Source organism: Vitis vinifera, chromosome 8 (assembly GCF_030704535.1).
Source record: "Vitis vinifera cultivar Pinot Noir 40024 chromosome 8, ASM3070453v1".
NCBI classification, from domain to species: domain Eukaryota; kingdom Viridiplantae; phylum Streptophyta; class Magnoliopsida; order Vitales; family Vitaceae; genus Vitis; species Vitis vinifera.
This window is the reverse complement of record NC_081812.1, coordinates 10981509-10994335: the sequence shown is the minus strand read 5'-3', so window position 1 is coordinate 10994335 and position 12827 is coordinate 10981509. Positions and strand designations below refer to the sequence as shown.

The 12827-nt window shown below is 33.2% G+C and overlaps 1 protein-coding gene across 1 annotated transcript; it reads left to right on the top strand.

Moving 5' to 3' along the window:
* The first annotated feature begins 7363 nt into the window (after positions 1 to 7363).
* Positions 7364 to 12613, top strand: LOC100258428 (F-box/LRR-repeat protein 3). The gene is made up of 8 exons (XM_019221878.2): positions 7364 to 8348; positions 8986 to 9111; positions 9536 to 9640; positions 9729 to 10122; positions 10199 to 10328; positions 10944 to 11238; positions 11336 to 11587; positions 11896 to 12613. Exons 1-8 carry the CDS (start codon positions 7710 to 7712, stop codon positions 11944 to 11946), a joined length of 1992 nt encoding a protein of 663 aa, XP_019077423.1. The 5' UTR covers positions 7364 to 7709; the 3' UTR covers positions 11947 to 12613.
* Positions 12614 to 12827: the final 214 nt, after the last annotated feature.

Genomic DNA, 12827 nt, shown 5'->3' with positions numbered 1-12827 from the left:
TCACAGGATAATATCACATTCATAACATATTTAAAAATAAATAAACATCTCTCAGCTCTAGAAGAACACTTGTGCAATGGGTGCAAGAAGAAAAAAAAAATTATATCTCTGATTTTAGAAATCATTTCTTAATATTTTTGTGTCAATAATTAAATTTAGGAAGTCTAGATTTAGCGAAAAATGTACAAAGAATTTTTTTAGTAATTTAATTTTGCAAAACAAAACTGAGTGTAAAAAACAGAATAAAAATTGAACCTTCTGAAAGATTGATTTATATCTTCTAATTAGGAAATTATTTTTTACTCAAAAAAAAATCTAAAAACAAATTCAAGAATTTTACAACACTATGGAATAATTGGAAATTTTTCACAGTGTTTATAAATGGTCATATTCCAATTTACCAATTCAGAAGTATAGTGAGCTGTCAATAGTGTCAATAGAGATCCATGTTTTGGAAAATTTTGTATATAGGCATCTATTAAATCCCATTTTAATTTCAATGAATTCATCCATTAAGACTATTGATTGGAACTATGAATTTTAATTCATGTGTATTCAAAACCAAAATTCCTTTTAAACCCTTTTCAAAGTTACATACCGAATAAAATAGACAACATTGTCTTTTTGGAAAATGAGTTTCATACTTAAAGGGACTAAGATGAATTTTAAATATGAGTTTTAGGATTGATTCTTTTATGAAAGAGATATAAAAACAATTTTATAAAAATATTAATTCATATAGACTTTTAAACTTGGATCATAAAAAATAAAATTTAAAAATAAAAAATAAAAATAAAAAGTTTGTAAGAGTGCATGTGCCCATCACTTAGAAAAAAAAAAAGATAAATCAAGTTTTCAAGAATCAAAATCAAAAGCCAATTTTCATATAATTACCCAATGGCTTATTTAGATAATAAAAAAAATTGAAGAAAAAAATTAATTCAATCCCAATCATAATTTATCAAGCAGTCAACATTCAATCATACAACTTCCTATGTGTCAATTCTAACAACACTCGTGTAACCCAATTTGTCCACACCCAACCTAAACTAATACATATGCAAGAATCACCAAAATGATAAGAAGTGAATAGAAAGAAAATATTGGTAATAAAAATTAGAGTTAGGGAATTGGATATTTTATTTCTAGCTAAAACGCCAACACTAATCATAAAAATAAATAAATAAGTCATTACATTACATATCAACAAGGCTCCAATCAACAGCTGCATTAATCTTATCATCCATTTTAAAGATTAATAAAAATCTTTTCTACAAGAAGTTGGATATATCAATGTCTCAATAAAAAAATTTTGAGCATGACATCATTTCACTCATGGCTAATTATGCACATTACTTTATTTAAAATTTAATCACTATATTATGCATTTGTGAACGACAACATATATTCTTTAATTTAGATTTCAAGCATGTGACCAATTTCTTTTAATCCTATAAAACCAAAATCTAATATTTTAAATTAACATAGAAATTTCAAGTGCGTTATTAATCAAATGCATGTAATAATTAGATTATCTTAATATAATGAAACAAAGGAATCCAAATTTTGAATTCTCTAAAATACTAAGATCAATTTATGACAATTAAAATTGAAAGAGAAGAATGCAATCTCATTTATATATTAAATCAATCAGAATGTTATATAAAAAAAATTAAGATAAAATAATGATTTTAAATTCTGGAAAAATTACTTTAATATCACAGTTTATAAGAATTTGAAGAAAATTATGAAAGTAAAGATTTAGATTAACTAAGTTCATTCAAAGTCATGGATAAAAATTTTTGGTACATTGAATTAAATCAAATTTATGGAAATTTTAAATAAATCACTAATCAAATATAGGAAATGATAAAAATGATATTAAATTGGCAATTTCTAAGTGAAAAATCTAGGTTTGAAAATTACTTAGATTCATAATAATTGACACATAAAATGATTTCTAATCTCATCATTACCTATTATGAATTCACAAAACAGAGATCTAAAAACGACATTAATTCATGATTTCAATAACCTGTAATATTGAAAGTTGTCAATTTGTCATAAACAATAATTTAATAAATAAACTATAACATTTAAACTTTCCATAAACAATAATTTAGACTTTTGAAATTTCAAATTTTTAATGTAGAAATGTCAAAGTTTATGACTAAATTTTTTGCTATAATTTCATGAATTTTATATTTGGTCATTAAATGTGTCAAAAAATCTTGATCTTTTCATTGCCTTAAAGTAAAAAAATTTAAAATATCAATTATATACATATAAGTATGTTATTGATTAAGAATACCAATTATATATATATAGAAAAGTCTTTCTTTTTTAGTATCATATTAACACAAAGAAATAATATTTAAATATAAAAACACAATATTATGAGTCTTTCATTCAAATTTTTAGATTTTTTATATTTTATATTTTTATTTACTTTATTAGTTTATTTCCATTATTATTTATTTTAATTTTACAATTGTAATTTTTTAAATTTTATGATTTTTAAAATTTAAAATTTAAATTTAAAATAATCAAAATATTATGATTTAAAAAAAATTATGAAAACAATGTGTCACTCATAATTTACTATTTTTATTTTTCAAAATTATTTTTAATTTTAATAATATAAAAAATATGTATATTTATGACATCATCGGTTCGATCGCGATTCGACCGTCGGTCCAATCGCAGTTCGACCGTCGGTCCAATTAGTAAACCGTGAACTAGTAACTTTTTCAATTCAATGATCGATTCGATTCTGAAAACATTGCTCTTGATAGAGGCTGGTTGTGATAGTGATGTATCAAGCTATAGGACATAGGTTATGGCAACTATGGGATGAGTTGTCTTATGGCTAGGTTATAGGTTGGCAAATGACTCTTAAGGACAACTAGGGACAACTACCAAAGACTAGGGTATAAGGCTTGATGTGAGGGCTACCAAGGACAACTTATCCAATTGTGGTGAAGTGGTCTTTATGCAACCAAAAGGTAGGCTACACTAGGAGGATGGGGTGGTTGGTGAAGGCAACTGCAAGGATGTTAGAGTTATGTTTAATAATAAAAAAAAAATGGAAAAGTTAGGGATAGTTGGTGCATAAGTTAGTTGAGCTATGATTGGTGTGTTTTAGATTATGTAAATGTTGAGTATATGATTTTTTTATGAAATCATATGAGTTGTATAATCTATTTCATGTTTTCAAAAGTGTGAATTTTAATAGCATATAGACTTTATTTATGATTCATAATATACTAAAAATGATTATTATTTTAGCATGTTTATTATTAAAAAGGAACAACTCATTTTATTTTATATTTTAAGACGTGAATTAGGTGGCTATAATAAACTCAAATTTTATTTTATTTTATTTTATTTTATTTTTGGTTCATGAAGCATAAAAACGATAATTGTTTTGGTATATTAATAAACTCAAAGTACATAAAAAACAATATGTTCAATAGTCATTAAATTTTAATTTGCCCATTTAATAAATATAATTAATATTTATAAAATAATGTTAATAAAAAAATTGAATCAAAGTAAATTATATTCACAAAATATCCTTTCTTGTTTCAAATACCAAATCTTCATTTTACATCTTTAAAGAAAATGAAATCAATTATCAATTAATTCAAATCATGAATTTATCTTATGACTTTAAGGTTTTAAAATTCTAAACAAACCTAAATGTGTTGTAAATCAATCAAAAACAAAATCCTAAACTAAGAATTAAAGGTCACTAAAATCAAGATTGGGATCCACTTAATGTCTTCAAAATGTCTCTCATAGAAAATCCAAAAAACTAGTGATTGACATGTTTATAGTGGACCACCGATGAGAGCTCAAAAACAACTCAGAAAATGAACATAAGTGTACAATAAGGCAACAAAGGGTGTAGAAATCAATCCTAAATGGAATGTGACAAGATGACAAAATAGAGGGTTTATAGGAACCGCATTTCGATGACCAAGATAACTCATCCCTCTAAATATAGGGTAGTTTACTATAATCTCGATTGAATTACCCAAATTCATTAATCAACTGTAAGCAAATTATTATCTTACAAGGAATTCATAACTTGTATCTTATGTGTAACTTATAATGTACTCAAATCACGTACAATGCAAGTGATGTGGGTTGAATGTCCAAATCAATATTAATGCATAAATGAGATAATAAGAGGACAGTCAAGTTTAACGTTGTTACATCATGTCTTACTTTTATGAGCTCAATCCAAATAAATATTCAATGAAAAGTACTAGCATAAATGCCTAAGGCACAATATTGTGTAGTGGCTACTTGAATTAGAGGAAATAACCCTTAATTTTGTTAAATCAAAGTTGAATCAAGTCAATCCTTTAATTGAACCACTAAATAAAAAATTAATAGAGAAAACATTAAGGGGATGAGATTTATGCCTAATACAAAAGTCAAATGTGATAGTAACCCAACCTACTAGAATGAAAATCTCAGGAAATAGGTTCATATAGGTAATAATAAGACACTTGTTGACTATTAGGTGTTCTTATGTATGAGATATCATCTCTAAGTTGTAAATACAAGAGTTTCTATAATGATTGAGGATGAAATACTCTTAATGAATATTATATCCCTTATGGATGGCATACTCAACAAATTCATCTATATGGGAGTGAAAATGGGGCCACTTCCCATGAGAACACAAACAAGTTCTCTAGAGCTTTCATTAATATCCAAGTATGGTGCATGACTTGTTTGTATCAACCCGATGCTTACAACTTTGAGTTAAGAAACTAATGTGGATATTAGGTTCCTTGTATCACATAAAGAAATTTTGGTTTATAAAAAATTTAATTTCACCAGGTTTTTATGACTCAGTTAATTTACGATAAGGCTAATTCATAACTTATGGGCACCAATTCTAATGCATTGGATTCTCATGTTTCTTCAATTATCATTTGTTCTTTCCTTTATTCATGCACTCTATAGAGATTATTGGAAGAAGGTATGCGTAATTTCCCTACCCCACATTGGAAAGAAATAGGAACATTAAGTGGTCTATATTTGAACTCACATTGACCGTTCTACTTTAAGTTTAGTGCATTCACACTCTAATCAAAACATAATTCCAATAAGTATTCAATTTAGACTTTGGTTTTCACTTTCAATTCCCTTTTCATTTCTTTTATGATCTTTTTGAACTTGTCTACTTGTTTTGGTTTTTCAACAAATGCCTTCCTATTAAAAACATTCGAAAAGCTAAACTTTGAGAATTTGTCATCATTCTAACTTGAGCATGAATGATTAAGATGACCACAATGCATGTTTGAAGATGCGGGATATGATTTACATTTGACAATAATAAAAGCCATAATAAAATATTTTTCTTTTTTAATCTCTTGTATATATTTTAACTAAATTTTTTAATCATAACTAGAAAACATAGGTTAATAGTAATTTTTAGGTTTTTTTCCAAGCTTCTCTTGTCACCTTCCGGAAAGAAAATCATATAGCTAATAACCACAGTATTATAACTTTCCACCCAATTCACACGTTTATTTTCTTGGGAACAATTTTCCAACTCAAAGTCAAGAAGAGAAGGAAGGGAAAAGAAAGACGCAGCCAGAGGTGGGAAGACCCCAATTAACAGAAGAAAGTGAAGTTAATTGGTCCGTACTAGTTTGTGCTAGCTAGGGATTTGGTCACATGGTACATGGTTATGCTGAGCCGTTGACAGTTGACTCTTCCTAATTAAAATACTGAAGGCAGCAAACATTACTCGAAACCTAAAATTCCGCAACGTTACTACAAAAATTAATTATTTACCTGGCATATCCCAATAAACTAGTGTAAACAAGAGATCTGACTTGGAGGCCTACTGGCCTGGTCCCTTTTGACCTCTTCTAATACAAACCACAGAATTTATTAGGAGCAAGTGTCGATTGACGTTTCCATTTAAGAATAACCCACCCATGCCGCCCGTCAAAATAGTTGCGAGTGGTTCTGGCAACCTAGCTGGAAATGAGTTTGTTTAGGTCAGGAAAATTACCTCAATGGCAGGCGGCATTGCACGAATAAAATCCAATGGTCCAAACGGCCCTTTACATGGCAGAATCTCAGCCCTCCATCTGTCGTCAGCTGCGATACTATTCCCAAGAGCCACGCGTCCAAATAATGGTCCAAGCACAGGAGACCCTCCTATGATTGAAGGAAGGGCGGAATGGTCATCTGGAAACGGTACAGCCGTAGTGTTATGTTATGTATCCCCAGGAAAAGTCTTCCCAAAGTGGAAAATGATAATAACAAATAAAAAATAAAAAAATCGAAGTTCACGAGTTGGCGTATAGGTGGAGTTGATGCTTTGGTGAGTGGCAGCCTCCCTGACCAACGTCTGCAACTTTTTGACCCATTCATTTCTCTCTCTTCTAAGCCCGTTCTTATCAGGGTAAGGTTGGTACTATACTACCTCACCTATAAGTACGGCATCCCAATATCTTATCACCACCTTTTTTTTAATATTATTTCTTTTTCCTATTTTTAGTATTTTCTTATTGGTTTATTTTTTTTTTTTTCCAAATAAATAAATGTTCGTACTTGTCTGCACTTGGATCTGTCCTGCCTCACATATTTTCTCCACCGAATGAGCTTTGTTCACGCATCAGATAAGAAAATGACTTCCCTATTTCCAAAAGTGCCCCCACGGAGGTTTTCTATTCACGCCGTGTACTCACGGTCCTTTTCCGTACCCTGCCCTCATTGATCTTTGAAAGTACGGGATTGCCCTCCGGAACAATGAGAAAGTCCCAGTGAGGTTGTATCATTGTGCGTCATTGAGTGCGAATGGGAGAGGAAAAATGGGTTCAATTTTGCTTCCCCGGTTTTTGAAAAGAAAATTTTACAGGAAGGAGCGGAGAAAATAAAACCGAGTCAACCCGCCATTGTTCGACCAAGCTTGGTTGTGGAATTAAGAATTTCAACGTTGGACGTGACTCTTTTAATTGATGTACAAATCCAAATGAATTTTTACTAAAATTTGACGTGGATGCGCTCGTACGTTAAGCACAAGTGGGTGTTGACGTTTCTCAAATTGATTACATGTCAACTGAAAATGTCACTCACGTGTAAATGCAAAATTTTAGAAAAGTCATTTCCTATGAAGATTGTCATTGTTCACGTGGGAATGACTAATGAGAAGCAAAGAAATGAAAATAACCCTTTCTCGAAAATATTTTTATTTTGACCTAAACGTATCCAAAAATCGCTTTTGGAAACAAATATCAAATTTTAAAAATAGAAAAAAAATAAAAATCCCCTCTAATTTCCTTGAATATTCAAATTCAAATCCGAGTGTTTCAGACACAGCCGGGCTAGAAGAGGATGGAAATTGCGGGGCAAGGGTAGTTTTGTCTTTTAGAAAGAAGACAAAGCCAACCAAACCGAACTTTTGTAAAGGCGCACAAGGGCATTATCGTCATTTGGGTATTCTTCTTCCTCACTCCGGCCTCAACTGCTTTAGCAAGCATGTATTTTTCTGTTAACGGTTACTTCCGAGCAAATCAATCTCTCACAAAGCTTAGCTGAGCTCCTACAAGCCATCTCTTCATTCTTCAAACCCTAGCCTTAAGTCTCTCCAAATTCTCTCACTGCTGCTCGCAGTTGCAGGCTTGCAGCTCAATCTCGAAACCCTAGCCCCTAAATTTCTGAAAACTGCCACCATGAAGAGGCAGAAAGGCGTTGTGGATGAAAACATCTTTGATGTTCTCACAGAAGAAATCGTCTTCACAATCCTCGATTTTCTCGATCCGAACCCTCTCGACAAGAAATCATTCTCTCTCGCATGCAAGGCCTTCTACGGGATCGAGTCTCGCCACCGCAAAGCTCTGAAACCGCTAAGGTCAGAGCACCTTATCACGGTGCTCAAGCGGTATCCGCATCTTGAGCATCTCGATCTCTCGCTGTGCCCGCGAATCACCGACAATTCGCTGACCATTATATCCGTTCTGTGCAAATCAACACTCCGGTCAATCGATCTTTCGCAATCGAGGTTTTTTTCGCATGTCGGGCTGTGGAACTTGGCGACGAATTGTTCGGGCTTGGTTGAAATCGACTTGTCCAATGCGACGGAGCTGAGGGACGCTGGAGCGGCCGCGATCGCGGAGGCCAAGAATTTGGAGAGGTTGTGGTTGGCGAGGTGCAAGCTAATTACGGATATGGGAATTGGATGTATTGCGGTTGGGTGTAAGAAACTCAGGTCCATTAGCTTGAAATGGTGTTTGGGTGTTGGTGATTTGGGGGTGGGTTTGATTGCTGTCAAATGTAAACAGATTCGTCATTTGGATCTCTCTTACTTGCCGGTAATCCTAGCTTTTCTTTCATTTGAGAAACAAGCTCGTTAGTATCTCTCCCTATTTGTTTGTTTGTTTGTTTGATGTGTCACTTCGTAATTTTAATTTCTCTATTTTTATGCTGAATTTACGAATTTTCTCCAAGCATATGTGATTAATCATGTTTCTTTCAGGGGCTTCCCTCTTATGGTGTGCATGAATAGTATGAAATTCGATGTGTGTAATGTTTAAATAATAGGAATGATGCTTTCTTTCTTTGCATGAATTTCTTTTATGTAGATTATTTTTCCTCGTTCCTGTTGCATGTTGCAAAATTTGAGTGGGACATCTTTTTACCATGGCCTTATATATTTGGATTAGTTGTTGATGATTGTTAGCTTAGAATTGTTCAAATTAACTATATTCACCCAATCTTCAAAACTTGCTTTGATTGAAAATAGGAAATTTTCTGGTCTTGGAGGCAAATCCCCCTTCTAGTTTCCAAGATTTTTTAGTCATGTGCTGCAATTAAATTTCAGTGGCTAGATGTGATTCTCCTTTTTGCTGGACCTGTTCTATGCTGATGCCCTTTTTCTTTCTTAGTACCAAATGAGTCTCCGGAATATATTAGTGAATTGATTTTGTTTTTACGTTTTGATGTGTGCAGATCACAAACAAATGTTTACCATGTATTTTGCAATTGCAATATCTTGAAGATTTGATTCTAGTAGGATGCTTTAGTATCGATGATGACAGCCTTGTTGCCCTCAAACACGGGTGCAAATCACTAAAGGTATTTATTGTTTCAAATTAAAATAAATTTAAGATGTTCTTTGCCATATTTATTTTTATTGTATAGATAATACAGAGGCATTTTTGGATTGTGGTTGCCATATCTCAGATACCACAGTTGAGAAGTTATTATCTGTTATCTGATTATCTAAATTCTGAAATGATTTTGGTACAGAACTGGACAGAAGTTAAAGATATTGCTACTTCATAATTTTTGGTGTTAGCTGATTAATTGGCTTCACTTTCATGCAATATTGCAAAATACATGACTTCAGAGTTCACAGTATCTAATATAAATTATTACTGGATATGTCTATTAAAGCATCTATAAGCCATGGAAATTCTATTTGCAAAACTTGCCAGAAGTTAATTTGTATTCTGTCAAACTATTGTTTTACCAACTTGCTTATTTTTCCCCGAAACAGAAACTTGATATGTCCAGTTGTCAGAATGTTAGTCATGTGGGATTGTCTTCCCTTACAAGTGATGCTAGATCTCTGCAGCAACTTGCCTTAGCATATGGTTCTCCAGTAAGTCGTTTGGCTCCTTTTTCTTTTTCTGATACTTGAAGGGTTTTCTCTCAGCTCATTGTTTACCCATATGATGGTGGTGTTACAGGTCACTCATGCACTTGCTGATAGTTTGCAAGATCTTTCCATGTTGCAATCAATCAAATTAGATGGTTGTGCGGTTACATATGCTGGACTGAAGGGTATTGGAAATTCGTGTGCATTACTGAGGGAGGTGAGCTTAAGTAAATGCTTAGGAGTGACGGATGAAGGTCTTTCATCGCTTGTTATGAAACACAGAGATTTGAGAAAGCTAGATGTCACATGTTGTCGCAAGATAACTCAAGTTTCGATTGCCTACATTACAAACTCATGCCCTGCTCTTACTTCCCTCAAGATGGAGTCATGTACCCTGGTTCCTAGTGAAGCTTTTGTCTTGATTGGACAGCGTTGCCTCTGTCTTGAGGAGCTTGACCTAACTGATAATGAAATTGATGACGAAGGTTTCACTCGCATCCTACTCTAGCTTAAATTCGATTTACAGTTTAATTGGCATACTCATGCTGTTTGCCTGTGCAGGTCTGAAGTCCATCTCAAGATGTTTCAAACTCACCAGCTTAAAACTAGGAATTTGCCTAAATATAACTGATGAGGGGCTTGGACATGTTGGAATGTGCTGTTCAAAGCTTATAGAACTTGATTTGTACAGGTTTGTAATTCACAACTGACTAGTTGTCCAGATTATTATCCTAGTTTTGTTTGTGGAAGTATAACCTTTAGTGCTAGGTGCAATATGAACTTCCTGGATTTATGCTTATGAATGTGTCCCTGTATGACCTAATGTATAGGATTTTGATGTAGTAAGTTAAGTTCTATCCGATCATCTGATTCAGACTTTATACCTCTTAGAAACTTTTTGATTACTAAAGATAGAGTGAAAATTACTAAATATATTCTATGCTACATTGAAACAATGCTGTGCAATTTATGAAATCTAATAGTTGAAAAAAAGAAAAGAAAAGAAAAAAACAAGTATTTTCCATTCCCTGTTCCCTTGTGTTCAGGAGAATAATGTTTTCCTGTGCTCTGACATCTGTATATAGCATTAGAAAATTGGAAGTTTGCATTATCAATTGGAATTGTTCCAGAAGGGACTCCTTAAAAATGCTTGAGCTTTTTTATCTTCTTAGCCTAGTGAAATTTCTCTTAAAAACAGTTGTCTTAAAGTCAAGTCTGGCATTTCCTGTTACTGCTCTAGCTTGATATTTTAACTTGCATAACTTTTTTGTCTTCCATAATTATCTAAAAGTGTTCTTTTGCTCAGGTGTGTGGGAATAACAGATTCAGGCATTTTAGCAATTGCTCATGGTTGTCCTGGTCTTGAGATGATTAATGTAGCCTATTGTAAAGACATAACTGATAGTTCCTTAATATCATTGTCAAAATGCCCAAGGCTGAACACTTTTGAAAGTCGAGGATGTCCTTCTATCACGTCTTTAGGTCTAGCAGCTATTGCTGTGGGATGTAAACAACTTGCCAAGCTAGACATAAAGAAGTGTCATAACATTAATGATGCTGGAATGATTCCGCTCGCACACTTTTCTCAAAATCTTAGACAGGTACTCTCCCTTTCCTTTTATCTCTTTTATTAGGAAAATAACTGGGCAAGAGAAAAGATTGGCTTCTAACAGTAGCAGTTCATATATTTCTATGCAGATAAATTTGTCATATAGCTCAGTTACAGATGTGGGGCTCTTGTCCCTAGCCAGCATCAGCTGCTTACAAAGCATGACCATTTTGCATTTGAAGGGATTGACGGCAAGTGGATTGGCTGCTGCCTTGTTGGCATGTGGAGGGCTAACAAAAGTGAAGCTTCAAGCATCCTTTAAATCATTACTACCACAACCTCTCTTTGAGCACTTAGAAGCCCGTGGCTGTATGTTTCAGTGGAGAGATAAAGTATTTCAGGTATATTTGATTTGTCTTTTTTCTTTTTTTCCCCCAATGAAGCAGTATCTGTCCTTTTATTATTACAGTAATTTGATTGTGATATTAGTTATATGCAGTAGCCCAATAACTGAATTTTTATTTCATTGCTGTGCTTTTCCCATATTATATTTAAATGCACACAGCAATACACATGTTATAGTCTAAAATAATTATTTCTATTTAGGTTTGGATGACTATAAAGTCTAACTGACAAACATGGACAGACTGAATTTAAATTATATAGAGATATAACCATGGCACTGAGATGATTTATTTGTGATTGGCAGGCTGAATTAGATCCAATTTGCTGGAAACTACAGTTGGAAGATAGGATCTGAAGCTCTTTTAATTGAGAGTGATAGGATCTCTCGCGGGTCATAGGTTCGACCTTGAAAAATGCCAAGTTGATATTCTGATGATATTTGGAGTTTTTTTCCTGCAATCTGCTACAATTTGACGCAGAAATTCTTTTGACCTTTGATGGCTACTCAAAACAAGAGCAGTGTATGCCATATAGTGTGTATCAGGCAGGCGCGCTGGATCATCTTTTTACTAAAAGTCGGCAGTGTACCTTTGGTGGCTTTTGAAAACAAGACCCCTCTGCCATGTTACTGTCAATAATGCAAACTACTCAGAAGGGTGTGTATTTAGTATTTACTCAAAAGTGGGAGTGTGCGGCGGTTAGTTACTTTCTTAAATGTGATTATCACTGTATCTTTCGGGTGAGATTGGCTGACAGAATGATTCCAGAGTCTCGGCGCGTGTTGTTACGGGTAAACAAGCTGACGGCAAGCATTGGGGCCCCATCTGTCGCCGTGGCTGCAAACCTTTTTCTTTCTTGTTTTCTTGTGTACTAAATGAACGGGACTGCCAGAACCCAAATTCCTGTCGTTTGTTGTAGACTGGATAAAAAAAGGCTTCTCGTGGATCATGATTTTAACTGTCCCCAAAATGGAGTTGAATTTGAATAGAGATTAGCAGAATAGTGGGAAAAGCTTCAATGAATATTAATTAAGTGCTTTGTTAGGGTCGTCGGCTTCCCTCCGGGCCCGGTTTGGCAATGGAAGGCTTGGTTTTCTTGATTCAATGACAACCTATACTTTTAATGGATTAAAAGTCCATTAAGCTGGTAATTAGTCCACTGTTTTTTTAAAGGTTGATGGAATAAAATTTCGTCAATAAACTTCCATGGCACTCCATTATGAAAGGTAAAATCATA

Bases quoted from the DNA above. Each gene is read 5' to 3' on its own strand.
- LOC100258428 (XM_019221878.2), top strand. From the start codon at position 7,710: ATGAAGAGGCAGAAAGGCGTTGTGGATGAAAACATCTTTGATGTTCTC. The intron at 8,349-8,985 runs GTAATCCTAGCT...TGATGTGTGCAG, and splicing joins TGGATCTCTCTTACTTGCCG to ATCACAAACAAATGTTTACC. The intron at 11,588-11,895 runs GTATATTTGATT...TGTGATTGGCAG, and splicing joins GGAGAGATAAAGTATTTCAG to GCTGAATTAGATCCAATTTG.